This window comes from Erpetoichthys calabaricus, chromosome 16 (genome assembly GCF_900747795.2).
Source record: "Erpetoichthys calabaricus chromosome 16, fErpCal1.3, whole genome shotgun sequence".
NCBI lineage: Eukaryota > Metazoa > Chordata > Cladistia > Polypteriformes > Polypteridae > Erpetoichthys > Erpetoichthys calabaricus.
This window is the reverse complement of record NC_041409.2, coordinates 4,145,880-4,173,713: the sequence shown is the minus strand read 5'-3', so window position 1 is coordinate 4,173,713 and position 27,834 is coordinate 4,145,880. Positions and strand designations below refer to the sequence as shown.

Genomic DNA, 27,834 nt, shown 5'->3' with positions numbered 1-27,834 from the left:
GGGATACCACCTGCTTGCTTGAGCCCACCCCTGGAGTCACCGTGTGAAATGACTACGACGTCTGGCAAACTAAGAAGACTGACAAGAATATTAACAAATAAAAAGCCAAATCAATTGATTGGCGTAACGATTCCCCTATAGAGAAAAGGAAGCTTCAAAGCTGGCAAAGAGAGGTGGTTGAATGATGTTGGGAGCAGCTAAGCACGTACGAGTACAGGTGTGCCATACAGAGAATAACTTCGATCATTGTTAAATGTATGGATTTCGGCAGTATCGTTATCATAATTATATTTTCAGAACTATCTTTAAAAATTTGGAATTAATCATCCAGGCTGGTTTACGAATGCATGTAAGCCACTTTTATCAAATGTGAATTCCTACTGCCATCGACTGGCAAGCCACGAGTAGTGCAACTAAAATGTTGCAGCGTAGGCGAGTGTCAAACGAAGTAAAGATCCCTGACACACGAAATTGAAACTGGCGACCGAAGTAAAAGACGGGACAAGGGCAGGGAAGCCCATTTCCTATTAACCCTCTGTTATCTTATATCCTTTTATCGTTAGTAATAAACAATCGATAAATATGACCTCATGCACAAAATTGCGCAAGCACCGTTCGATCAGAGGTCTCTCCAAAGTAATTAAAAGACGTTACCGTCCAGCATCCCAACAAAGTGAAAGCAGCCGTCTATTAATGGACTAGGCCCGTAATGGGATCCGAGATATAATTAGCACGGTTCAGCTGTCTTGTAAGACTCCGTCCGTCCCTGACTCTTTTCCTTGTTTGTGCCGAACAAGAAGGTTGTGTTGCAACACACATGAGGTATGCAGTGTTTAATAGTATTCATTATTTATTTTCTCTTTGCAAACTAATGCATGTTTACGTGGATTGTACATTTAGTTTGACCAATCAAATTAAATGCCACTAGTGACTACTTTGCTGTCTATTTGTACATGAGTGCCTAATACAACTTTTCAATGTGGTATAACCAAAGTTTAATCCGGAGTTAATGCTGGCCAAGTATTAGTGTTACTAGCCAAAGAAGTCCTAGGTCAGGTTGCCACTGTGTTGTTAGATAAGATAGTCTGCAAGTGGCCACTCAATAGGCCCAGATTGTAGTTCACAATGGTTTAGCTTGGGCCCAGATATACTAGAACTAGCAGGTTTTATTGTGTCAAACCTGTCATTTTAAAGAGGATTCCTGGCCAGTTACTGTGTACAGCAATAAGTTGGCCAGGTTCAGTCAGAACTTAATATTACAATGGTGTTTTTTCAAACAGACAGTTAATTCATAGTGGTATACAAAACAACCGTACAACAGTCTAGTTCAGTTCATTCATTCATTGATTGCTGTAATTTGTTTTTTTGTAACTGTGGCTCATCTGAGAGCACATTTGTTCTCATGCTGTGTTCCTGCAGTTCCCACATTGTCAGATTTAGATGGCATGGCCACCTCACAGTCAAGGAGGCAATCTTCATAATTTAATTTAACTTTCATTGAGTGAGACAAAAGACTTTTAAAGCAGATTCTGGATTGGTTGTGAGAGTTGGAGTTGGCGAGTAAAGAGCTGTCAGGTTGTGCCTCTCAGATCATGGGAATCGATCCTTAGTGTTATCTATACAGAAGCCATTCTAATATTTATAAATACATACACTGGTTCAAATATACCCTGTTGAGTTCAACCTTTTGTCTTTTTCTCTGCTCACAGAAATATTTTCCATCACCTTTCCTTGGATTCTGCCTGTACAGTGTGTTAAAAATTAATAAATTACCAATTATGCACAAAGTTCGCTCCCTCTTCCAGGCCTATCCCTGGGGGACTAATGTTGCTGCTTATACAGCACTGTTTGCTGGTGCTGATTTACTCCAGCAAAGCATGCTGGGAGAAGACCAAAAGATGCAAAATTCAGAAAGAGTGCTAGAAGAGCCAGGTGTCATGACTGAAAGAATGAGACCAGCATCTGAGCTGTTGGATGGAAGGAAAAAAGTAGATCTCTACCAGACAGCAAAAGTCAGCCTAATTGGATTGTGCTTCCATTCCAACTTCAATTTCTTTTGGCTGAATTTCTTGGAACGGGTTTTCCCAGGAGTGAGACCATTAAGCATTGGAAAGAAAGTGATCAGTGACCAGCTGGTGGCTGCTCCAATAACAATAGCAGCTTTTTATACGGGTAAGTTGGGTAGGTTTTCTATAACTGTGGAAACCTTATTTATCTTTATAGGTTTCGATCACACGACAGGCAATTTTAGGTAACTCATTTAAACAGATTTAGGAAGTGTATGGCTAGAGGGATTATTACTTCATTTAGTAAACTGATGTTTGACTTTTAGAATGCTGTGTACTGTGTCTTTCAGGGCTGAGCATTCTTGATAGGAAAGATGATGTGTTCCAAGATTTACATGACAAATTCTGGCCTTCATACCAGGTAAGTAGACTAAGGCACAAGACAGCTGTTAAGTTTAACAATGAACTAGAATTTATACTGTATTTGGAAGACAAAGCCATCTCCGTCTGATCCTTATGATTAAATACAAAATCAGTACCTGGAGTGTAGCTTCTGTGTCTTATCACTTGCAGTGTATATAAAAGCCTGTCTCTTTGTAATGGCTTTATAAAACTTTGCAAACCATATGGAAAAAGCAGGTTTCAATCAAGCCTGGTATCTACATATTTGATATTATAGTATAATTAAAGAAGTTAAAAAAGCTGAAATATATATTTTTATTACAATATTTTATATATGGCAAAAAAGCATTTCTGTGTTTAGCATTTCTGCCCCATAGCTCGGTACACTGGAATTTCATTCATAGCCTTGTTGCAGCCGGTGAGTTTGCAGCATGAGTTTTCCCACAATACACTACTTTTCTGTTCAAATGCCACAGATGGAATGTTAGATTATCTGATAGCTCTAGATTGGCCTGAAATGAGAGAGTGTGGATGAGTACATGAGTGTGCTCTGCATTATAGCATTCCATCCAGTGCTGCTTCCTGATTTGTAGCTTCCATGTCCTCCATGACACTGGAGGGTTACAAAATGGACAAGTGTTTATTTTATTTATTTTGTATTCATATTCATTATTTTGTATTTGTCATTTTGGCCGATTGTGTAATGAGTAAATATAGAAAGAAAAACTGTAGCAACAGTTTCTAATGTACCATATCATACTGTTCTGTTTATTGACCTTTCCTATACTACGAGGGATATTAGGGAGGTTAAAACGCAGTTAGACAGCAGCATAGCAGATAAGGTGAAAGACGATCCGAAGAGATTCTTTCCGTATTTTAGCAGTAAAAGAACAATCAAGGAGGAGGCGAGGTGATTTAGGAATAGTAAAGGGGAATTAAAATATGCAGACAGTGAAACAGCAGATGCTCTAAACTTGCATTTTTCGAAAGTATGTAAGGAAATTGATAACCTCCCAGCAGTACAGTAACAGGAACAACTAAGGGGGTACTGAATGATTTGAAAATTTATAAGGAAAAGTACTGCTTAGATTAAATAGACTGAAATCAAACAAATCACCAGGACCAGATAATATTCATCCTCAAGTTCTCAAGGAGGCTAGCAAGTCCATATATAAAGCTATGGTGCATATTTTTAGGAAGTCACTGCCCACTGCCGAAATTTCTAAAGGACTGGAAAATGGCAAATATTATCCCATTTTATAAAAAGAGTGACAGAGCAAATGCAAGTAACTATAGGCCAGTAAGCTTAACAGACATCATAGGTAAATTAATTGAAGAAATTATTAAATAAAAGGTTGAGCAACACATGGCAAGAACAGGAGTTCTACTGAACAGTCAGCTTGGGTTCAGAAGAGGAAGGTCGTGTTTTACTAACATGGTAAAATTGTATGAAGAAGCAACAAAAGGATACAATCAAAGTGGTACATACAATATTGTTTTTAATGACTTTCAGAAAGCTTCTGATGGTCCCAAAAGAGATGCCGGGCATCAGAATCAAAGAAGTGGCAAGGGTGTAGTGGGTAGATGGGTGTTGAATTGGCTAAAACAGAGGAACTTTATCTCAAATGTGTGATGTTAAGAGTTGTGTCCCTTAGGGGTCTGTGCTAGGGCCACTGCTATTTTTAATATGAATAAATGATTTGGATAGGAATATAAGCAAGACGTTGGTTAAACTTGCAGATGATACCAAATTTGGTGGATTGGCAGATAATCTAGAATCTGTTGAATAATTACAGAGGGACTTGGAGAGTATACAGGCTCGGACAGTTTTACTGTATGGCAGATGAAATTTTATTTTGAGTAAATGTAAAGTACTACATGTAGGAAGTAAATACACAATATGAGGTCTGAAAATTGGATTTAGGAGTCGTAGTGGATTTGTTACTATCAACTTTAAAACAGTGTTCAGAAGTCACTAATAAGGCTAACAGAATGTTAGGTTATATAGCAAAATGTGTGGAGTGCAAGTCGAAGGAGGTTATGCTCAAGCTTTATAGGACACTTTCTGGACTTCATCTGGTGTACTGTGTATAGTTTTGGTCTCCAGAGAAGAGCAGCTAGGCTGAGTCCAGGGCTACAGGGGATGAGGTGTGAAGAAAGATTAAAACAACTGAGCCTTTTTAATTTTCCGTAAAAGGAGATTAAGAGGTGACATGATCGAAGTGTTTAAAATTATGAAGGGAATAAGTCCAGTGGATCAAGACTATTACTTTAAAATGAAGTCATCAAGAACATAGGGACACAATTGGAAACGTGTCGAAGGTAAATTTCACACAAACATTAGGAAGTTTTTCTTCACACAGAGAACCATAAACACATGGAATAAGTTGCCAGGTATTGTGATAAACAGTAGAACTTTAGGGACCTTCAAAACTTGACTCAATGTTATTTTCAAAGAATTAAGTGGATAGGACTGGCAAGCTTTGTTGGGCTGAACAGACTGTTCTTGTCCAGATTGTTGTAATGTTCTAATGTTTACTGATGCTGCTATATTTCTAATATTTTTGTTGTGCCAACACCAAATACTTATGTTATAATACATTATATAATGTAGGTTAGGGCTTCCAAGTGCCTTTAGTTTATATTATCAAGGGCATGCCTGTGCATACAGTTTATTACTCTTAAAAGGTTTTTTGCCCACACCTCTTAATACATTTTATCATATTCTTTCACTTTCCTGCCCCATCTTAAAAGGTAAGTTTGGTATTTTTCAAGTGGGGGTTATTTCTTCACAATCATACTATATACTAACTCCCCCAACAACAGCTGTTGCAAGAAAGTATCCTTACCTTGAGAAAATAGGACTAAAAACCTGTGATAGAATGTATTATTATCAGTTTACTTCAGTTATCATAAGCATGCCTCAGAAACGCGGAAGGCATGTTTTTTGAATCGAAACCTTTGCCACTTCAAAGTGGATGTAGTTGGTAAATTTTAAGGCTTTTTTTACAAGGAGACCATGGCAAAATTGTATATAGTATGATTGTGAAGAAATAACCTCCACTTGAAAAATACCAAACTTACCTTTTAAGATGGGGCAGGAAAGAATATGCTAAAATGTATTAAGAGGTGTGGGAAAAAAAACCCTTTTAAGAGTAATAAACTGTATGCACAGGCATGTCCTTGATAATATAAACTAAAAGCACTTGCAAGCCCTAACCTACATTATATAATGTATTATAACATAAGTATTTGGTGTTGGCATGATAAAAATATTATAAATATAGCAGCATCAGTAAACATTAGAACATTACAACAATCTAGACGTGAGCAGGCTATTCTGCCCAACAAAGCTCGCCAGTCCTATCCACTTAATTCTTCCAAAATAAGATCGAGTTGAGTTTTGAAAGTCCCTAAAGTTCTACTGTCTGCCACACTACTTGGTAGCTTATTCCAAGTGTCTGTGGTTCTCAGTGTAAACAAAAACTTCCTAATGTTTGTGCGAAATTTACCCTTAACAAGTTTCCAACTGTGTCTCTGTGTTCTTGCTGAACTCGTTTTAAAGTAAAATCCTCAATCAACTGGACTCATTTCCTTCATAATTTTTAAACACTGTCTCCTCTTAATCTTCTTTTGCTTAAATTGAAAAGTCTCAGCTCTTTTAATCTTTCTTCATAATTCTTTCCTCTGTAGCCCTGGAATCAGCCTAGTTGCTCTTTTCTGGACCTTTTCTAGCGCTGCTATGTCCTTTTTGTAGCCTGGAGACCAAAACTGCATACAATACTGCAGATAAGGCCTCACCACTCCGTTATAAAGCCTGAGCACAACCGCCTTGGACTTGTACTACACACATCATGCCATATAGCTGAACATTCTGTTAGCCTTCTTTTTATGGCTTCTGAACAGTGGTGTAGGAAGGCGGGTGCGGTTGGTGCGGCCCACACCGGGTACCAGCTCTGAGGGGGTGACAAAAAATTGCCGGTTTTGTATTAATGCGCCTTTTGTTACATAAAATAACATGTCAAATAATTTACATGGGCTTTAACAATCCCTAATTGCAGCAAATTGCGGGCGAACGATGTGATGCTGTAATGATTTAGTATTATTGTGTGGTGCGTGGGGGGACGGGGTGTTCTGTCTCGTTTCTTTTGAACTGTTCTGGTGCTCAAGTAATCAAACAACTGAGAGGAGTTTTTTCGAAACTCAAACTAATTAACAATTCTCTCAGATCCACTATGAACCAAGCACAACTCTCTAGCTTAGCCATTTTGTCAATTGAAAATAGTGTAGCTGAAGGTATCGATTTTGATGATGCAATTTCAAAATTTGCAGAACAAAAAGTTAGAAAGAAGAGATTCTAAATATCATGTTAAAGTACAGTTTGTTGAATGAGAGCCTAGAGAACAAAACTTGTCAACAATTGAGTTTTCATTAAATTGTATTATAATAATAATAAAGTTATGCACTAGGTACTATCACTATAAAAAAAGAGTTCTTACATTGTACATTAAACTGGCTTATTAATAAAAAGGCATTTTACTTTTTTTTTTTTTTTTTTTTTATTCATAAAAAATTGTTTACAAAGTAATTAACATTATGCCCTCTTAACCAATTGAATAAAAAAATTGCTTTCTCAATAAATTTCATTTTATATTTTGGTGGACATGGGGGTGACAAGTTTAAACTCTGCACCGGGTGCCACCAGACCTTGCTACGCCACTGCTTCTGAACACTTTCTGGAAGTTGATATTGTAAAGTCTATTAGGACTCCTAAATCATTTTGTACTTTTGATTTTCAGACCTCCCATTGTGTGTTCAAACCTAACATTTTACTTCATACATGTAATTCCTTACATTTACTTATATAATTTGCCACATATGCGCCCAAGCCTGTGTCCTGTCCAAGTCCCTGTGTAATGATACGTTTTCTAGATTATCTGGCAGTTCTCCTACCGTGGTATCATCTGCAAACTTAACTAGCTTGTTACTTATATTCCTAACCAAATCATTTATTTATTTATATAGCAGCTGCCCTAGCACTGACCCCTGCTAGACTGGACACCACTCTTAACATCAGCCAATTCTGACGAGGTTCCTCACACCATCACCCTCTGCTTCCTGTGTCTGAGCCAATTCCGCACTCATCTACAAACATCACCCTGAAGTCCCACTTCTTGTAGTTTGATGCCCAACCTCTCATGTGGCACCTTATCAAATGCTTTCTGAAAATCAAGATAAATAATGTCAAATGTTTCATTTTGATCATATCCTTTCATTCCTTCCTCATGGAATTCCAGCTTGTTAGTAAAGCATGAGTTCCCTCTTCTGAGCCCATGCTGACTGTCCAGAAAAAAACTTCTGTTCTTGCCATGTGTTGCTCAGTCTCTCCCTTAATAATTCCTTCCATTAATTATCCTGTGATGCACATTAAGCTTACTGGCCTATATTTGCTTGGATCTACCAGGTCACCCTTATATAACAGGATAATATTCACCATTTCCAGTCCTTCAGAATCTCCAGTGTGCAGTGACTTCCTAAAAATGTGTCAAGGGTTTATGTACTGTATGTACTCACTAGCCTCCTTAAGAACTTGAGGGTAAATATTATCAGATCCTGGTGAATTGTTTGATTTCAGCCTATTTAATCTAAGTAGCACTTCTCTCTCTTCAATTTTCAAATCACTCAGTACCTCCCTAGTAGTCCCTTTTACCACTGGGAGGTTATCTGCTTCTTCACATGTGAAAACCTCAGAAAAATGTGTTTAGAGCATCTGCTATTTCACTGTCTATATTTTTAATTCCCCTTTGATATTCCTGATGCACTTCATCTTCTCCTTGTCTCTTCTTTTACTTTTAAAAATACTGAATTAATCTCTTTGGGCGATCTTTTGCTTTATTTGCTATATTCCTCTCTAACTGTCTTTTCACTTTCCTAATTGTGTGTGTATGTGCATATGTGTGATATGCTCCTCTACATTTTCATACTGGATGTAGGATGAGAAACTCATAATAACCAAATCTTATCCTTTACAAGATTATTTCCATTCAATTAAAGTGACACCAGTACCATAAAACGTTGCTGGGTTTGTCCTATCTATTAAATTACAATTAATAGTTCTTGGAATAAAAGTATTTATACTTAAGGTTTGAGGTAAGAGATGATTTGTTCCTTTCCTGGTCGGCTTTCTCCAGACACATGGGAGACACAATGTGCTTTTTTCTTTTCTTTCAGGAGCTCATCTCCTTCTTTGCCTTGACACACAGTGTCTTTGGTTGCTAGCAAAATTACACCCTCTAGGCTGGCTTGTGATCTGTCATCCCTTCTTGTTGGCAAGATAATGGCCTCTCCTATATGGTCTTCCTTAGCTCAGGCACCTGATATCTTTGCAAGATTTGGGCTAATGGCACCCCTGGTTCATCTCCTGTTATAGGCAGTATTCCTTTTTTTTCCTATCCAGCCCCAGTTACCTTTCTGAAGTAGAAGGGATCACTCTAACTTTATTGATGCCACTTCCTAAGCATTGGGGTCTATGTTATACAGCAGAAGTTATAGCCAAGTCAAGCAGTGAGCTGATAAAGGGAAGCAATGAGTTAGCCATTGGTTTCTTGGGAGTACCTAATCTGTCCATCAGTGTTACACATCGTTGATTTATGACCCATTGTTTAGAACTTGGGTATACACCACATGCCTTCAAGAGAGTTACATTGTCTGGTATTAATCATGTTATCATTTAAGCCACCAATTCTGTGTTCTGCAAAAGGGCCCAATCAGGCAAACTATAACTTTTTTAGCTGACACCAAGTGTTTGTGGCCCTGGCTTTTAAGCAAGGACCTGTGTTCTGGCCATAGCAAAAGAATGGATAATGTCAGTTTGTCCTACAATTATCAATCTAATAATAATAATAATTCTTTATATTTATATAGCGCTTTTCTCACTACTCAAAGCGCTCTCCACACAGGGAGGACCCAGGAAACGAACCCACAATCTCCTTGCTGCAAAGCAGCAGCAATACCACTGCGCCACCCGTGAGGATAATCTAGACGCATCGGGCAATATGTTTATGAAATAAAGAAATATGCCTCCATGTAGTGAAAGAATATAAGCAATCATAAGTGTTCTTTTTCCAGTTATTATTGTCTAGTTATCTATAGAACAGACTCAACATTTGGTATTGTCAATAAAAGCACTTGCTGATGACATTCCTTGGTGAATCCATGCTCCTGGTGCTGAAGGATGCCATGGAGGGAAACAAACGGAGCAGTTGGTGAAGTGGAGTGCACAACTGGTCTTCTTTTAAAATGGCCGAATCTCACAACAAGGATTTACTTTTTTCATTTTTACATTCTTAAAACAACACGGATACACAGTTTTGCAGTGATTTCAAGAAGTGTATATATTTGATTAGTTTTAAGCTTTTCTTTACAATGAGACTCCAGCACCCATAAGTCCATTATAAAATGCAATAGGGGACTATTTATTTTTAAAATATATAAAATATGCTGCACTTTAGAACACAATTTCATGTGATAAACTAATGTATACCATGAATGTTAAGAAATAACTATGGAATTGTTCAAGTCAAAGTTAACATTTGTATTTGCTTAAGATTTACTCCTTATTTAAATTCTGAAGCAATCAATTGCCAAAAAAGTAGAGGCAAGAATTTTTAACATTTTTGAAAGGATAAGAGCTTGTATTCTTTTTTTGTTAGATTCAGGAGACCTAGGCCACTCTTTAGTTAAACATCAATTCTATCATCATCCTTATCAGTTTTACGGCATTTTTCCAGGTGAACCTGGGTTGGCCAATTTACCTCAAATGCTGAGTCTCCAAATTATGTGATCCTGTCCATCTGTAGATGTCAAACCCATAGTTTACGTATCTGAGGTCACTTTATCAATCCACCTTTTTCGAGGCCTGCGACTCTTGTGCTCCTCCCATCTATGGCCATAAATGTACATTTATTTGGCCCAGTCATCTTTGTCTTTACACACATACATGCCCATACCATGTAAGTCGCTTCCTATACAGGATGGTCCTAATAGATTTAATGCCTACCCTATTCCTTATGCTTTCGCTTCTGATCCTATCAGCTAACGTTACATGGCACATCCATCTAATCATCCTCATTTACATCCATTCTACAATGTAATTTCCTCTGATTCTCAGCCTTTAGTACCTACATTTCATTGAGACAGAGCATGCATGTCCAGATGCAAGCTTAGTAGAGCTTTCATCTCATTCTCAATAATGTTGCTTTTGCCCTAAGCAGTGTAAGTAGGTCCGTAAATTTCTTTCACCCACACTTTACACTAGTCGTGACTACTAGATTGGCTCCTCATGCTAAACTCACAATGTCACACAGATCACCGAATCTGTCAACACGTTCCGGCTCCACACCTTCATCAACAGAAAAAGTTCTATACATTTTTCTCAATCTGCTGGTTCCAGTAATAATAATATAATAATAATACATTTTATTTATATAGCGCCTTTCCCATGCTCAAGGCACTTAAAAGTGTTGTTAACAGGGAGGAGCAGCAACAACATGTGTGCGCCAGTGTCCCCTCACCTGCGATTAACCAGATCCAGTACTTGGATTTTGGGAGGGAGCAGCTTTGACCTGAAGACTGAAATGGATGGGGCACCATTCCATCACTTGGTCATTTGCACATCTGCAAACAGACTGATTACAGTTAGTCTTAGATACTCATCTTTGCAGGAGATGACGAGAATGCCAAGAGAAAACCCCAATGAAGAGATTGCGTTGGCTTTGAAACCCAGGTCTTTTTATTGGGCTGGAAGTAACACTAACCAGTACATTGTCTCTTATTAAACACACTCTAAATGTTAAGATTAGAAGTAAACAATTCATTTGACTAACGGGTTCAGTTAAAAAAAAAAAGGAAACATGCCTTATTAATAAGGTAACTGTAGCAAAGCAGCCAGTGAAAATAATTTTCTGCAGTGACCTTGACTCTTAAAATTGCTGAGGTGTACTACAGCTTTTGTTCTCTTAGAAAGACAACTTGTATAACATTAAGTAAACTAATTTAAAAACAATTTATGTTCTCTTCTAAATGAAGTGATTGCACTGTTTTTAAATTTTATTTTTTATCTTTCTTCAGACAGGGATTATCTATTGGTCATCGATGCAGGTAAGAAAACTAAGTGCGCATAACAGGAAATTGTCTTGTTGTTTTTCTGCTTGCTTTGTCTTTTGTAAGTTAGTACGGTCTTTACATTGTAGCTGTTAAGTTATTAAGGCAGACTTGTGTGCCATTATTGGAGGAAGCTAGTGTTTCAGAATTCACATTCTGAGTAGAGTGAAGTTTAACTCTTTGAGCATGCTATATTCCTTGTGTGGGTTTTACAGATGTTTTACCTGTTTTACATTTATATATGATCCTAAGTGACCTTCATGTTTTTAAACTTAAAAACGAATGTTGTTTTCAGAATAGCTTACACAATATGTTGCCACACTTATTTATAGTATATAAATATATATAAATTTAAGTGTGTGCATGTGTGTGTATTATGTGGGCATGTTTGTAATAACTAAACATATATATTTATATCCCTTAATATATACATTAAAATCACTGGTATAGCAGATACCAACATAGCCTCAATGCAGCCGGGTGGGGTTGAGACTCACAAGACCTCCACAAAGTCAGCCACAAAAAAGTATATTTAATTTTTTGCAAAACAGAACAAAATATTTTTTGCACATTTAGGTTAAATGAAACAGTGAAAAGCTGGTGTGTTACATTGTGTGCCGATTAGGGAACACACAGGATAACACAAGAAAATCTGCATAAGTTAGCTAGTAGACAGTGAAGTGATCCATCATGATAGGAAAAAGAAAATAACTAAGCGCTGCTCAGATCAAGAAATTGGCACAACAGGCCATTGTCAAACTACCAAAGCTGACATTTATGTTTAAAGCATCCGTGCAAGAGGGAATTGGGGAAATGCTGCCCGTGTCATAAGCAGACTACCGTACATCGGGTGAATCGCATCAAGTGTGACAGAAAAGACTTCTTCTGCTTGTCTTCCTTGCCCACTTCTTCCAGCTGCAGACGATCACAAGCTTATTTCTAATGATGTACTGAACAACCGGGAAGCACCAGACCCAAGCAGAAATAAGGATATGCAGTATTTGAATAGAAATAAGTAACTAATAACACTGGTGACTCAAAATGTTTCATTGTTATATGTTAACTAGCTGTGCTACCTGGCTTTGCCCTGGAAATATACCTCAGTTATAGTGCCATGAGTTATTCAGATGTGTCAGAAGTACTATATAATAAGCAGTTTTATGTATACAATATTTTTTAGTAGTTTTTTTTTAACCAAAGGCTAAAATTATTGACCAGGAATGCAGCATGGTGTTTAAGGCTTTGAACCTAGGACTTCAAATCCTGAGGCTGTTTCTTTAAATCTCACCACTGACACTGTGTGATCATAAGCAAGTCACGTCAAATGCCTGTGCTCCAACTGGAAACACAAAACAAATGTAACCAATTGTATCTCGAATGTTGTTAGTCATGTTAGATAAATCAGACAAACAGGTAATATTTTTATTATTAAGTGACTGAAGCTTCTTACTGTTGAGTATGCTTTATTCAATTACACATGAGTAAAACATTCCCTCATTAGGTCAATTCCTGCTTTTCCTAGTTGACTTTGCTTTTGTTGATGGTCTCTGCCAATCACAGTTTCACAGGAAAGTGTATTTGTTTGTATTGAACCAGGTAATAATTAGGAATAATATGAAATCTGAGTATATAGTATTATCATAATTAGATGTTTACGATGTTAATTTGTTTATATCGTTCACTCAAGTATTACTTTTCATGTTGTTCTTCAGCTGTATGTTCAAACTTGTATATTTTTTTTTGCCATTGAAGGCAGACAAAATACTAATACTGAATTGCATTTTTCGTTAACTTATTACAAACAGCACTGACATTTACAGGCTGCCTATGGAATGAATAAAAAAATCTTTTCTTTTGTGATGGTTTTCCTTAGTGTTTGACGTGGAAGAAAATAAAGGCTGGGACTACGGTTCGGAAGCTTTTTAAATGACCGGGGGTTCCCCTATAAAGTCTTCAGATACAAATGTATATTGTCACATTTGGGTTTCTGAGTTGCACAAACAGTCAGCCAGGAGAGCACTGGGAAAACATACTTTTATTATGGAACTTGAAGAAACAGTATTGTAGCTTTATTCGGTACTAGCTTTGTTACACAGCTCCGCCCGTAACAGTGGGCCTCAGTGCAATGTAACCAAATACCTTTCTGCATAAATTATTTGTATATTTTTTTTCTTTTTTTTTTTAACCGGGGCTAATTTTATCAGTTCACTTGAGCTGTTTACTGCTGCTGCGGTGGGTTGGCACCCTGCCCGGGATTGGTTCCTGCCTTGTGCCCTGTGTTGGCTGGGATTGGCTCCAGCAGACCCCCGTGACCCTGTGTTCAGATTCAGCGGGTTGGAAAATAGATGGATGGATGGATGGATGTTTACTGCTGAACATGCTACATATAGTCTTGATGGTGTTCGTGTGAAAGAGATTGCAGCAGAACTCTCTATTAAAGAACATCACCAACAATGCTCTTTGGTAGTATTACAAAGGTAATTTAAAGTTGATTCATTCAAAGCTAAAACATGCTAAAAAGCTTGACTCTCCATCAAAGCTCAGTATTCAGTGGTTTTGAATAAATATCTACCAAGAAAAAAATAAAAGTTAATAATTAGTTTTACTCATTCAAAACATCCACCCTATTCTCTCCTCATCAGTGTCTGAAAAACAGCAAAAACAAAATCTCAAAAAAGGCACATCATTCTGTTCAGTCATGACTTAACTCCATCAGTTAATTTACAGTTTGTGGTCGTCCAAGGAATAACAGGATGCTACAACTGCAGCACTTTGGGGTGCCAAGCTGGCTGTCCCCATTTACTTTTCAAAATGTACACATAAAATAACGCGCGATGGTGTTTAACAATAGTATAAACAAAGTAAGTCAGTCCCCCCACAATCAGGTTTTTAGAGCTTCATTGTGTGTGGCTCTTTCGGTCAGCGGGAGGAATGCCTCTTCTTGGTCGCTTAAGCCTTAAGTGACATCTTTCCTCAGGGCAGTTTCGAATTTATAGCCCAGGGTCCGGAAGGGGTGGAGTTAGTTGCCCTCACTGGGAGGTCTTTTTGTGCTGCAGAAAAAAGGAAAGACAAGCTAGTTAGTGGAGACAGTGCCCCCTCTCAGCCTTGGGTGGTATCATCTACCTGTGAAGAACTTGGAAGGGGATTCTCTGATGCACATGCATGACAAGTGATTTTATTTTGTTCTTTTATTGTTTCTTCTTTGTGTTTTTTTTTTTAACTGCAAAAAAAGCACTTAACACTGATTATTGATTGGTATTGTGAACTTAATGACGATATGCAGGTGAGCAACAGTGATGGCTTCTTCATAAAGGCAGGGCTAGGCACTGATATAAAATGTAGTGTAATCAGTTTATCCCAGATTTATTGTCCCAACGGACACACCCCCAGCCCACTGAAGCAATCAACAACACTACACAATATTTCTATCCATTTCTAACTGCGCTTGTTTCACTCAGCCCCCCCATCCGCCTTTCTGATCATGGTTGATTCACAAAAGAGGAAAATCACCCTGCTCTTCAAATGCTGTATGTGGGTCGTCAAGGAACTTAAAAAGGTTAAGCTTGATCCCCATAGCTATAAAGGTTGAGAAACACTGCCTTAAGATAAAGGCTGTAATCCAGTAAGACAATGAAATTGTTATTCCGAGGGGCTTAAGGAAAAAAAACGCAGCAGTTTCTACCTTTGATGGCACACTGCTTTTATTAATACTCTGATTTAAACTTATTGAGCGCTGATGAAATCGTCTGGAGTGTGCAGTGGCAGAGAAGAATTTTAGACTCCAATTTAGCAATTGCACAAGGTTGCGGATATGATGGGAGAGGGGTAGTAATATATATTAAATACCATTCTTACTGGATCAGTTGCATGTAATTGACTACATTCACAGCCAGAGCGTTATTAGTAACCAATATCAGCAAATAGAAAAACATGTCAGCTAATTTTCTTTTTTCAGCAGTGCCCCCCTTGTGTTGAATTCCAAGATGACATTTCTGCCTGTACTTCTAGCGCAGATTGGGTAGCAACACTCACTCCCTACCTTTTTGCTTTAACAAGGAAGCACTAACAACTCAAACCCACAGCAGATGGCACCCCTACTGGAGCTTTATAGTGCTTGCTAACCATTGAGCGTCACATCTTCTTTGAGCTTCACCAAACTTTCTCTTTTCATTTCATAAATAATAGTGATGGGTTATTCGCGAACAATTTGTTGTTTTTGAACAACTCTATTCAGTGACTCATATGAACCGGTTCATAAGCACGAACAAACCAAATCAGTGGTTAAAGCACATGCCTATCCTGCGTGAAAGAGTCACTACCCAAAAATCAGTGTAACGATTCTCGTTCGTTTGATTCTTTTGAGTCGTTTGATTGATTTTGGGTCCCCTCTGGTTACATCACAAATATTTAATTTAATAATTAATACTTTTTGATATTATGTTATGTATGTATACAAACAATACAACAATAATACAAGTTGACTGTACTTAAAGATGCCATTGTTGTTTTTGTCTGAAATGCAGCAAATTGGCCAGGGATAGTTTTTAGTGTAGACTCTAAACATTTGTTTGAACAGTTTGTGACTTCAGAAAAGAGGCAAATTAGTTGGAAATACAGGAGAACACTCATGTAGTGTTTTTATGGGGACCAGAGTTAATTTTTTTTTTTTATCAAGGATTTCATAGGATCCCATTAGTATAGGTCTGGGTTGGCTGTGTTTAGGATTTTTTTGTGTACAGTTTAAGAAATAAACCTTTAGGGGAACAAAAAGAAACTTCTTGAAGGTTTTTGACACTTAAATGATTCCCCATATTATTGCAAGATCTCCAGTCAAATTACAAAACAAATAAACACGAGTAATCGTCTTCAGATGCTAGTTGAGAATTGACTACCTCAAGAGTCGGTTTTAAGGGTTGGGATGCAGAAGAGGCGGGTTTAGGTGGCCTGAAAGCAGAAGTGTGACATGACCAGTCAAGGGTCTGTCAATCATCATTTCTGAAGAGGGAGAAGGAAAAGAGGTATTTATTGACAGCACCCACCCCTGGTTCAGAGAGAAATTACAGCCAGTTAAGCCCTGAAGTTGTCTCCGAATCTCACATGGTGACAACAGTACATTTTCACTATAGTTATTTGTAGGATAAATAGTTGTCATCCAATTTGAAATGTCCTGATTTGGTCTATTTAATTTGTTTAATCATTATTGTAATTTTTGTTGTTTCTGATTGTTATTCTGTTTCATGAACACCGGCATTTTGTTGAGAGCAACTACGCATTTGATATTTGTGACCAAAACATACTACATTCACAGTGCATCCCGTTTTTTCACTCCTTTGTTACAAAGATCTACTTTTTAAAGAAGTATTAGCAAAAAAACTTAATGGAATTAAATGTTTCAGAATGTATTTACACTGCTAAACGGGGGTCTGAGTGGGCCAGGCTGCCCCATCATTAGAACGTTTCAATATTAGAAAAATCAAGATGAGAACAGGCCATTGAGCCCAACAAAGCTTGCTGTTTGTATTCACTTAATTCTTCTAAAATAACGTCAGGTCCAGTCTTGAAAGTCCCTAAAGTCCTAGAGGTAGTGATAGTTTGTGCTTTAACAGACTATGTTAAAAAGTAGTCACTGATTACGTCTAAAAACTCCTACTTCTGTATTCTGCTTTTTGTAAGGTTATTCTTCTTCTTTCACCTGCTCCCGTTAGAGGTTGCCACAGTGGATCATCCAAAATTGTTGTCCGCATATTGATATGGCAAAATTTTAAACCGGATGCCCTTCCTGACATAACCCTCCCCATTTATCTGGTTATCTTAGTTAATATTCGGGTAGTTAAAGTCCCCAATGACTATAATATCCCCCTGTAAACTTGCCTTTTTAATATTACTAAAAGATGTGCATTAAAATTACTGTCTGCATTGGGTGGTCTACTACACACTCCTAAAAATAATGCCTCTTTCCCTAATCCTTTCCTGATGAAGCCACATGTCCTCACTAAGATGGGCCTTATCATCCAACTGAAGAGGACTTGCGTTTAAATTCTGTTTGAAATAAACAGCAACCCCACCTCCTTTTCCTTTCTGTCTATTCTTCCTAAAAATGTGTATCCCTCTATGTTACACTTTCTGTTGTTCTGTTTATAAGCTATTTTTAATGTGGTACTCATTTTACTTTTGTATTTAAACATTGGGTTAGAATTTACATCACTATCCATTTTTATTTGTACACTATTGTTTCTTCCTTCATGTATAGTTTTAAACCTTGTCTGTCCTAAACACTCTGCTTCATCCCAGTTTAAACAATCATTGACTAACCTATTCATACACCTCCTCAACACATTGGTGCCCCTTCAGTTCAGACATACTGTAACCTGTCGTGGCGGAACAGGTCCCGTTTCTTCCAAAAGGAGTTCCAATACCCCATAAACCTATTCACTTCTACCCTACACAAAGATTTGAGACACACATTAAGCCTTCTAATCTCCTCAGTCTTACCTGGACTGTCGCATAGCATAGGCAGATCTTCAGAGAAGACCACCTTGTCAGTTCTGCTCCTCAGCCTGGCACCTAACTCTTTAAATTTGGCTCACAGAACAGAAAGACTACCTTATGTATGTCATTTGTTCCAACATGGACAATGACCACTGGATCCACCCTCACTCTGGTCAAGAGCCTATCAGCCCTTCCAGGGAGGTCTCCCACCCATGCACCCAGAAGGCAACTCCATGCAAAACTCTCTCTCTCTGGAGCAAAGTTGCGCTTCAATCCCACTAATGATTGAGTCCCTCTCTCTTTCTGGGAACTGGTTTTCAGGTGGCTTGTTGTTTCTCATGCCTGCCTACCACCTTAGAATCTTCAGAGACACCATCCAATTCCGCAAGAACCTGAAAACAGTTTGACACTTCCAATTCTGGGGTTGATGCCCCCGAACAGTGTGTACTGTTTTCCTTGCACCTTGTGACGGTGACCCACCTATCTCTACTTGTTTGGCTTGCAGTCTCCTCCCACGCCACCTTAGGGCTCCAAACTATCTCTCTAAAGGACACCTGGGCCAAGTCTGCCAATTCTCTACTACAGTGCAGGCCAGTCAATTCTTCCTCCAGTTCAGTGACCCAGAGTTTGAGGAGCTGGATCTGCTGGTATCTCCTGCAGATGTAGCCCTCGTAGAAGACTGGCTCCTCCAAGCCGTCTGCTAGAAAGTCAAACATCCAACAAAACTTTCATTGCGTTGGCCTCATTATTAAAATTTCAGTGAGGATTACTAAATTATTTAACTTAAATGGTTAAACTAAAAAATGTAAGCCAAAGAAATTAGATTAACATACTGCTGCAGTTATTTTACACCTTCTGGCCTGTTAAGCTCCTATAATATTCTCCCCCTCGATTGCTGTAAATTCTTCCATGACGTTATCTTTACTTTTCTGTCTCCTAACTTTGCACTCTTCTTATTTTTTTACTTAAAACCACTCCACTCGTACCATTTGTATTCCTTCATGTTAATGAACCCTTACACTGTCGCACTCTTAACTGCTCTACTTTCCTGATTGCTAAGAACTGTTCAATCTAGAAAAACTTGAGTACTGAATATATACTGCTAGTTAATTTCTTACTGCCTTGTCTGCTTCTACAGCCACTTGTAACTGATCGGCACCTTAATGCTAGCCACCAGCCTACGTGCTGCGAAGCCCTTCTCTTTACCGCTTTGAAGTCAGCCACTGACTTATTTTTTGCAATAAGTAATGATTGTTTCTGACACTTACTATGATGCTGGTTATTTACTTAGAGATGCTGGTGTCAGCTACTGATGCTTACTGCTCTGCCTCGCCGACTCTAGTTTAAATACAAATAACAGGAACCAGTAACTTTTCCAAACACTCCCCAAAACACTCATCCTATTCAACAAGACTTGAGGCTGTAATTGCTGCCAAAGGTACATCAACAAAGTATTGAGCAAAGGCTGTGATTACTTATGTACATGTGCTTTCTCAATATTTTTATTTTTAATAAATTTGCAAAAACCTTAAGTAAACTTTTTTCACGTTGTCATTATGGGGTGTTGTGTGTAGAATTCTGAGGAAAAAAATGAATTTAATCCATTTTGGAATAAGGCTGTAACATAACAAAATGTGGAAAAAGTGATGCGCTGTGAATATTTTCCGGATGCACTATACATTAACTACATCCCACGCTCGTGTGCCTCCTCATTCGCTTCTTTACTTTCCTCAGCTGTTCGTCATGCTCACTGCTCCCTTCTTCTTTACTCCACCGCTTCAAGCCTGTTATTGTTGGCCTTGCTTCACATTTTCCTGCTGGTGGCTTCTGCCTTTTCTTTTACTCCACCGCTTCAAGGCTGTCATTATTGGGCTTCCTTACTTGCTTATGTGCATCTTCCTGGTGTTGACTTCTGCTTTTCAATCCCTGCTTTCTTTCTCAACAGGTGCAAGTTTACCCTGAATAACATGTCTATTCCGGTGATCACCGTTGATCATAATTTCACCGACCCGTACCCAGTGGTTTCCATGTCCTGAGATTGCGCCTGCCTCTTCCATTCTCTCTTACTTATTGCATGGCCATATCAGTCTCAGCCTTAATATCCGCAGAGACATTGTCTTATGTACTGAATGACTGGGACAGGTTCAAGGTGTGCACTGATGATAGTACAGAAGACAATTATACTACACAGGACCACTATAACAGTAAAATGCTTAAGCTCTCAACCTATGGTTCTGCATGTGAACTGAAAGCTGCTGTGGAATTGTTTTGTTGTCGCTTTCAAGTGACTAGAAATGGGGAAATATTTTATAGCTCAAGACAACCGGGAATGCCTATTAAACATCTTAGATTCACGGGTAGCGATTTGGGGAGTGGAGACTTCGATGTTTATGAATGTTTCAACTCTGACAAAGTGGACACAAAGTTATCATTGAAATCTGTTGTATCTTTACAACGGTTGACAAATGCGGAATGTAACTTGAACACAACACATCCAACAAATACGAACCTGATTGAAAGAAATAATGATAATCAAATCCTTGATGACAGCAACACTCATAACAGTGACAAAACAATTACATTGACAATCATGTTACGTTATTTTTTAAATGTTTCATTTTCTTTTTCATAACTTCTTTGACACACTGCTTCTCCGCTGCGAAGCCCGGGTATTTTGCTAGTTTATTATAAGTTGAAAATACTGTGGGCTTCATTTGTATTGTACTTACTCAGCTGCCCCCTGTGAAATCTGTCATCAAACCTGCCCCGTTCTCATGATGACTGTTTTACATCCATACCATCCATGTCACTCTTACCAGTCCTGTCTCATGTCCTTTGGGCCACTCGCTTCTGTGTAAAGCATGACAGCAGGGATAAATGCACTCAAGTCAATAACTCTGATGCTTAATATCTTGATTCTCTTCCTTGCCATCATGAGCTGTCAAATTCACACACATCCAGCACGTAAATGATGTGAAGCAGAGCAGCATCCAGTATTTTTTAGTTTCCATCTCTCTTGACAAAATTGCTTTATTAATTTTCTGCATGCAGGGCACATTCAGGATAGACATATTTGGATCTGTTGCAAAATTTTACAGAGCAGTCAAAAAAACTGTTTGCTACCCTATGAACATAACCTTAAAAGATTCCTACTACTTCAGACAGGCCTTTTTATGTCAACATCATAATCTAAAAGAGATTAAATGTGTTAAAATGCCAAATATGGGAACGTTAATTTGGGGGTCTATTGTATATGCATTTTTCAGGGAGCCACACCCATCACCATTATTGGGGGAGTGTGGGCAGGCATTCAGCTCTACACCACTGAGTATTATATATACAGAATGTGCCAGTAACGGCGCAGATTACACTTGACTTGAACACTCCTAGTTTTCATCCTCTCTCTCTGTACGTTTAGCATTCATTTGCTCAGAGGTCGATGCGCTTGCTGCGTCCTGAGCAGCTCTTCTTTTCTCCACCCTAGTGGCCCGCTTCTTCTCTTCTTCCATTGGCATCTTTTCATGTTAAAACTGATTAAGTCGGTGTTTGTGTTGCAGTTACTTAGTACGTTTTCCTTAATTTTTCACTTAAGCTGGCACTTCAGTCTTCAATCTGCCTCAAGAACGATTTAAGATATGAAGAGGCAGGGGAAGTGACGGCGAAGGTGGTAGGAATGAGAACGACACCCATAAACATGCACCACACGGCCGCCCTGCTGGCCCCTGCCGAGAGTTGATTCTACAATAAAATAAAATGAAAATAAAAACAGTAATAAAAAGCATCACCCCGAAAGCAGACAGTAGACGTCACGTAGTATATGTGTACCAAATTTCAGGTCGATAGGTCAAACAGTTTGTGAGCCTACAAGTGATTTAAAATCCTGGACATACAAAATGGACAGCTGCGGTAGTGTGTTATGTATAAAGATTTATAATGTGATGTGTTTTAGTTATTTTACCAGCAAGCCCGCGATTCTCGAAAGAATCAGAAATCCAAGAATGGCAATCACTTTCTGTTCCCTCTGATACTTGGAGGGATGATATATCATGGAGGGTGGGTGCGTCCTGGGAAAGTTCATGTAATGAAATAAACATATTTGTACTAAAGCGGTTTCATTTTGGAGCTGTGACTCAGTTGTAGGCGCCTTCGTTTATTGTTTTTATCCATGCAGTCTCTCTTTTTTGTTTTTCTATGGCTGTGTCGTCCGCGAGAAGTCGGTTGCTGATGGTGGCAGATTCGCGTGCTGATTTCCGTTAGTTGAGCTCTTTCATTGTGGAGCCGTGACGTCTTTGCGTCTGGTGTGTCTGAAGCGCGTTGTAGGAGCCTCCGTGTATTGTTTTTATCCATGAGGTCTCGTCTTTGTTGTTCTGTGGCTGTGTCGTTAGGTAGAAGTCGTTTACTGTTAGGAAGCATACTCCAACTTACACACACTGACTGCTGGCACAGTGGATTAGAGCAGGTGTAGTTTACAGGTTGTGGTGATTGGGCGCCACGCACTGACTCTGGGAACCACGGGCTCGGTTTTGTATTACAAATCGTTGAGCTCTTTCCGTTATGTGATTCAAATATGCCACATAGACCGCTGGCACAGTGGATTAGAGCAGGTTTAGTTCACAGGTTGTGTTGTTTGTGCGCCACCTACTGACTCTGGGAAGCCGCTGGGTTTGACTCTGAGGCGCAGTGCGCATGTTGTGCGTCCGCAATCCGTGCATAAATTAAACTGTGGTTTAGTAATATAGATAGTTTTTAATATCAACAGTACTTCATATTTGTAAATGGGAAGTCTGCTATTTAAAATGTAATTCATTTGAAATTTAATTCTCACCACAGTTTAATCTTAAATTGCAGGCTGTATATTAACATTATTTATATTATCCTGTGTGAGTTTTTTTTATTTATATTTATAATCATTGTTAAAGAGACCTTAATTTGTTTTTGATTATGTTTCAAGATGATTTACAAATCCTTACCCTTCATATTGAAGCCATAATTTTAATATCATATTCAAGTAAAACTCTCTGCTAGTGGTGCCTTTTTAAATAGTTACAAAGGTAACTCTCACATTAACCATTTTGAAAATGTTGTCTATTAACACTTCCATTGTCCAAGCCCAGAAGTAGTAAATTTCTAGTTAATGACATGAAGCACAAAATGATATACAGTATCTGTTTTAATGAAACTTGTCTTGGAAATGCAGACTCCATTCCTTTAGTTGAAATGTAACCTCAGTTTTTCACTATAAATCACACATTTTGGCAAAGAAAACTGAGCTGATGTAACTATTTAGGGATAACCTTCAAGTATCTCGTAAAAGTCAAGGTGATATTACAGTAATCCCTCACTTATCGTGGGAGATGGGTTCCAAGGCCGACCGCAATAACTGAATTTCCGCGAAGTAGGGACATCATATTTATTTAATTATTTAATGTGTATTTGGATGTTTTTAAACCCTCCCTGTATTGTTTACAACCCACCCTTTACTCTATTAATAACAGGGACAACTGCTAAGCAATATGAAATCGGTAGATAAGTTTACACTTACTGTATAGCGAAGTACACGTAGCTATAAATGACGTGATGATGGTGATGAATATGCTGCGCAGTAAAAATGATGACGATGAAGGTGATAATCCCCTGAATGCAGTAGCAAGAGCATGTTAATGCTGAATGAGTGAGATGAGACTTCCTGGTTAATGCAGCACTCTGTCACTGTGCCAATCAGCAGCACACAGGAACTTAACTGCGTGCTCTGATTGGGTAGCTTCTCAGCCATCCGCCAATAGCATCTCTTGTATGAAATCAACTGGGCAAACCAACTGAGGAAGCAAATATCAGAAATAAAAGGACCCATTGTCCGCAGAAACCCGTGAAGCAGCGAAAAATCCGCGTTATATATTTAGATATGCTTACATATAAAATCCACGAAGTCGTGAATCCGCGAAAAGTGAACCGCGAAGTAGCGAGGGATTACTGTAAAGCATTCAAGAACTTCTTGGTTGAGCTTAGCAAACATGTCCAATATGGCTATACATTATGATTAAGTACCGTTAATGAGTAACCTTATTATTCAAAACAGAAGTGGAAAGAGGGCACAATCTGGAAAGAATTGTTACTCCTGAATGATTTTTGAGACATGTTTCCAATTTCTGAAGGTTCTACTCCTTTTTTATAATCAACAAGTACACTTGTAAATAAACCCATTTCTGAGCAAATTATTTTTACTTGCAAATAATTCATTGGTTAAAAAGCAGAACTATGAGTTATTTATGACTTTAATATTGGTCAGTTTACATATAATTTCAAATTATATGTTTAAAGGACACATGATAAAGGAGCTTCTCCCCAAAAACAGAATGAATAAATGAACAGCACTTCACCTGAGGGTATAATGAATCGAAATATTCTTTTACATACTAATATCAAAAGTTAAGAGAAAAAAGAAGAATTGCTAAATTTCCAGTTGTCCTACTGTGTGTCCATTGAACCTCATGCCCTTTCCCTGTCTGTGTGATGTTTGCACATTGTCTCAGTGTCTGCTTTGCTCCTTCTGTCTGCTCCGGGTTTCCTTTCATATTCTAAAGCCATGCATACAGTATGAAGTTAATTGGCTTTGTTTTACTGTGTGTATAAGTGGACCCTTTATGGCCTAGGGTTGGATTTTACATTGTACCTGATGCTTCCTGGGCTGCCAGCAACTGACATGTGAGTTATGGATTGTGTATCTCACTCTATAGAAGGACGTAATGCCTGCTTAATATATTGCTTACCATGCAGTTGTGGGGTTCACCAAGAATACTTTGTCAAGGTTTATTTTCTATAACAGAGTTAAGACAAAGCGCATAGAAGAGAGACTAGACTTATTAAAGCACTTCATGGTTTGAGCGATTACCAAATGTTCCAGCCTATGCAAACACACTAGATGAAGATTACTTTGTCTTCAAAGGGAAATTAAAATTTAGATTAAGCATAATCAAAGTATATGAAGGTAAATAAGTAAATTTAATATAAGCAATTTCTTTAGGATACATTATTGAACAAGAAAGCAGATTACACATGGAAAAATTACAATAAATTTCACATACATATGAGAAAACATTTCTTCTATAAATGCTTACAAATCAGTACATTGGAATGTGGCTGAAAGTATAACATTGTATACCTTCTAATGTGAACTCTCATTTATTTTGAAAACAGTAGTTGAATCGCTGGGCAGCAAGGCCTCTGGTCTGAATCCCAGCCTGATTACTACTGGTGTGGATTTTCCTTGCACATTCCAAAGGCAGTCAGATTAGGTCACTTAGAAACTCGAAACTGGCTGAGTATGAGTGAGTCAGCATTTGTATGGAAGTCTGTCTTGAACATCCAGTTTTGGTTCCACCTTATTCCCAGTGCTGCCAAATTTGGTTCCAGCTTTCCATGACCCTGAGTTGGAAGCATGAGTTAAAAACTGGATGGATAGATTGTTGAATAACCTGGACTATTTTCTTTTCAGAACATTTCCTTATGGTATTTTCAAAATTTTTGTGGACTTGGAAAAGGCGTTCGACCGTGTCCCTCGGGGAATCCTGTGGGGGGTACTCCGAGAGTATGGGGTACCGGCCCCCCTGATAAGGGCTGTTCGGTCCCTGTACAACCGGTGTCAGAGCTTGGTCCGCATTGCCGGCAGTAAGTCGAACCCATTTCCAGTGAGAGTTGGACTCCACCAGGGCTGCCCTTTGTCACCGATTCTGTTCATGACTTTTATGGACAGAATTTCTAGGCACAGCCAGGGTGTTGAGGGGGTCCGGCTTGGTGGACTCAGGATTGGGTCACTGCTTTTTGCAGTTGATGTTGTCCTGTTTGCTTCATCAGGCCGTGATCTTCAGCTATCTCTGGATCGGTTCGCAGCTGAGTGTGAAGCAGCTGGGATGGGAATCAGCACCTCCAAATCCGAGACCATGGTCCTCAGCTGAAAAAGGGTGGAATGCCCTCTCAGGGTTGGGAGCGAGATCCTGCCCCAAGTGGAGGAGTTCAAGTATCTTGGGGTCTTGTTCACGAGTGAGGGAAGAATGGAGCGTGAGATCAACAGGCGGATCGGTGCGGCATCTGCAGTAATGCGGGCTCTGCATCGGTCTGTCGTGGTGAAAAAGGAGTTGAGCCGCAAGGCAAAGCTCTCAATTTACCAGTCGATCTATGTTCCTACCCTCACCTATGGTCCTGAGCTCTGGGTAGTGACCGAAAGAACGTGATCGCGAATATAAGCAGCTGAAATGAGTTTTCTCCACAGGGTGTCTGGGCTTTCCCTTAAAGATAGGGTGAGAAGCTCAGTCATCCGGGACGGGCTCAGAGTAGAGCCACTGCTCCTCCGCATCGAGAGGAGTCAGATGAGGTGGCTCGGGCATCTGATCAGGATGCCTCCTGGACGCCTCCCTGGTGAGGTGTTCCAGGCACGTCTAACCGGGAGGAGGCCCCGAGGAAGACCCAGGACACGCTGGAGGGACTATGTCTCCTGGCTGGCCTGGGAACGCCTCGGGATTCTCCCGGAAGAGCTAGAAGAAGTGGCCGGGGAGAGGGAAGTCTGGGCATCTCTGCTCAAGCTGCTGCCCCCGCAACCTGATTTCGGATAAGCAGAAGAGGATGGATGGATGGATGGACATTTTCAAAATGGCATGATTTATTATAAAGTGGAAAGTGTCAACAAGAAAAAATATAAAGCCTTTATTGCATGTTATTGCTGTCAGCTTGGCACAGTACCCTTTTCCATTGATCTGGTAACATATTTTATTCCACCCACACAATAAGATATTCTTTAACAAGCTAAAAGCAATTTTGATAAAACCTCAAGAAGGTCCAACAGAACTCAAATGTTCAAAGTGTTCCTCCTACATTAGGATAGTCACTTAACAGAAAATGAAGGAAAATGTATAGGGATGGAATGTTACACTGGTCCGTGTCTGTCCAGTTCAGTTCTTCTTCTTTTTCTTTCTCCCAGGTGGTGAATTTCTCCATTGTCCCCCCTTTCATGAGGACAGCATTTATTGGGGCATGTGCTTTTATATGGACCTCATTTTTGTGCTATTTCAGATGCCATGACACCGAGCAAGTCCTACGAGCTTTCAAAGAGTCTATTCCAATTTACCTTAGCCCTTCCAGACCAGAGAATGCCAAACTAGAAAAGTGAAAGGGGAAAACGGTCTAACCAGATCATTCCAGCAAAATCATACCCAATACAATTTTGATTTGTTTTATTTACTTTTTATAGTCTAATGGTTTAATGTGTATAAGTTTACTTTAAATATTAGTGCATTAAACAAATATAGCATTAGTACTCAACTGAGCCTGCTGTTCTTCTTTTCTATTTTTTATCTTAGGCATTGAAACAGGTTCCACATATTGAGAATGTCAAGTCTTACCTTATTTTAAGAGTTTTGACCTTTTTTACAATATGACTAAATAATTGCTCCAGGGGCGCTGTACAATGGCTGACCCTGCGCTCTGACCCCAAGGGGTATGCGAAAAGATGCATTTCACTCCGTGTTGTCCTGTATAACTACATATGTGACAATAAATCAATAATTAATGAGAATTTTTGGCTCTGGTTTTTCTTTCTTTAACACGGTGCCCCAAGTATTAAAGCACTCTAAGGCTGGAATCCTAATGTCTCTCTCTCACCAAAATGTGTACTTCTGTCACAGTACCTCTCTGCCAATTGTGCCTCCCAACTCTGAACTCCATGATCCACTGACAGATAGCAGTTGTTAAGCTTCACCTAGAACTACCATCCAAGGAAATCCCA

At 38.9% G+C, this 27,834-nt stretch overlaps 1 protein-coding gene across 1 annotated transcript; it reads left to right on the top strand.

Moving 5' to 3' along the window:
- The first annotated feature begins 222 nt into the window (after positions 1–222).
- Positions 223–27,624, top strand: si:ch211-120k19.1 (uncharacterized protein LOC563199 homolog). The gene is made up of 5 exons (XM_028822021.2): positions 223–822; positions 1,710–2,172; positions 2,357–2,427; positions 11,538–11,567; positions 27,031–27,624. The coding sequence occupies exons 2-5, from the start codon at positions 1,779–1,781 to the stop codon at positions 27,217–27,219; spliced, it is 684 nt and encodes a 227-aa protein (XP_028677854.1). The 5' UTR covers positions 223–822; positions 1,710–1,778; the 3' UTR covers positions 27,220–27,624.
- The last annotated feature ends 210 nt before the right edge of the window (positions 27,625–27,834 follow it).

Bases quoted from the DNA above. Each gene is read 5' to 3' on its own strand.
- si:ch211-120k19.1 (XM_028822021.2), top strand. From the start codon at position 1,779: ATGCACAAAGTTCGCTCCCTCTTCCAGGCCTATCCCTGGGGGACTAAT. The intron at 2,428-11,537 runs GTAAGTAGACTA...ATCTTTCTTCAG, and splicing joins AATTCTGGCCTTCATACCAG to ACAGGGATTATCTATTGGTC. The intron at 11,568-27,030 runs GTAAGAAAACTA...TCTTTCTCCCAG, and splicing joins TCTATTGGTCATCGATGCAG to GTGGTGAATTTCTCCATTGT.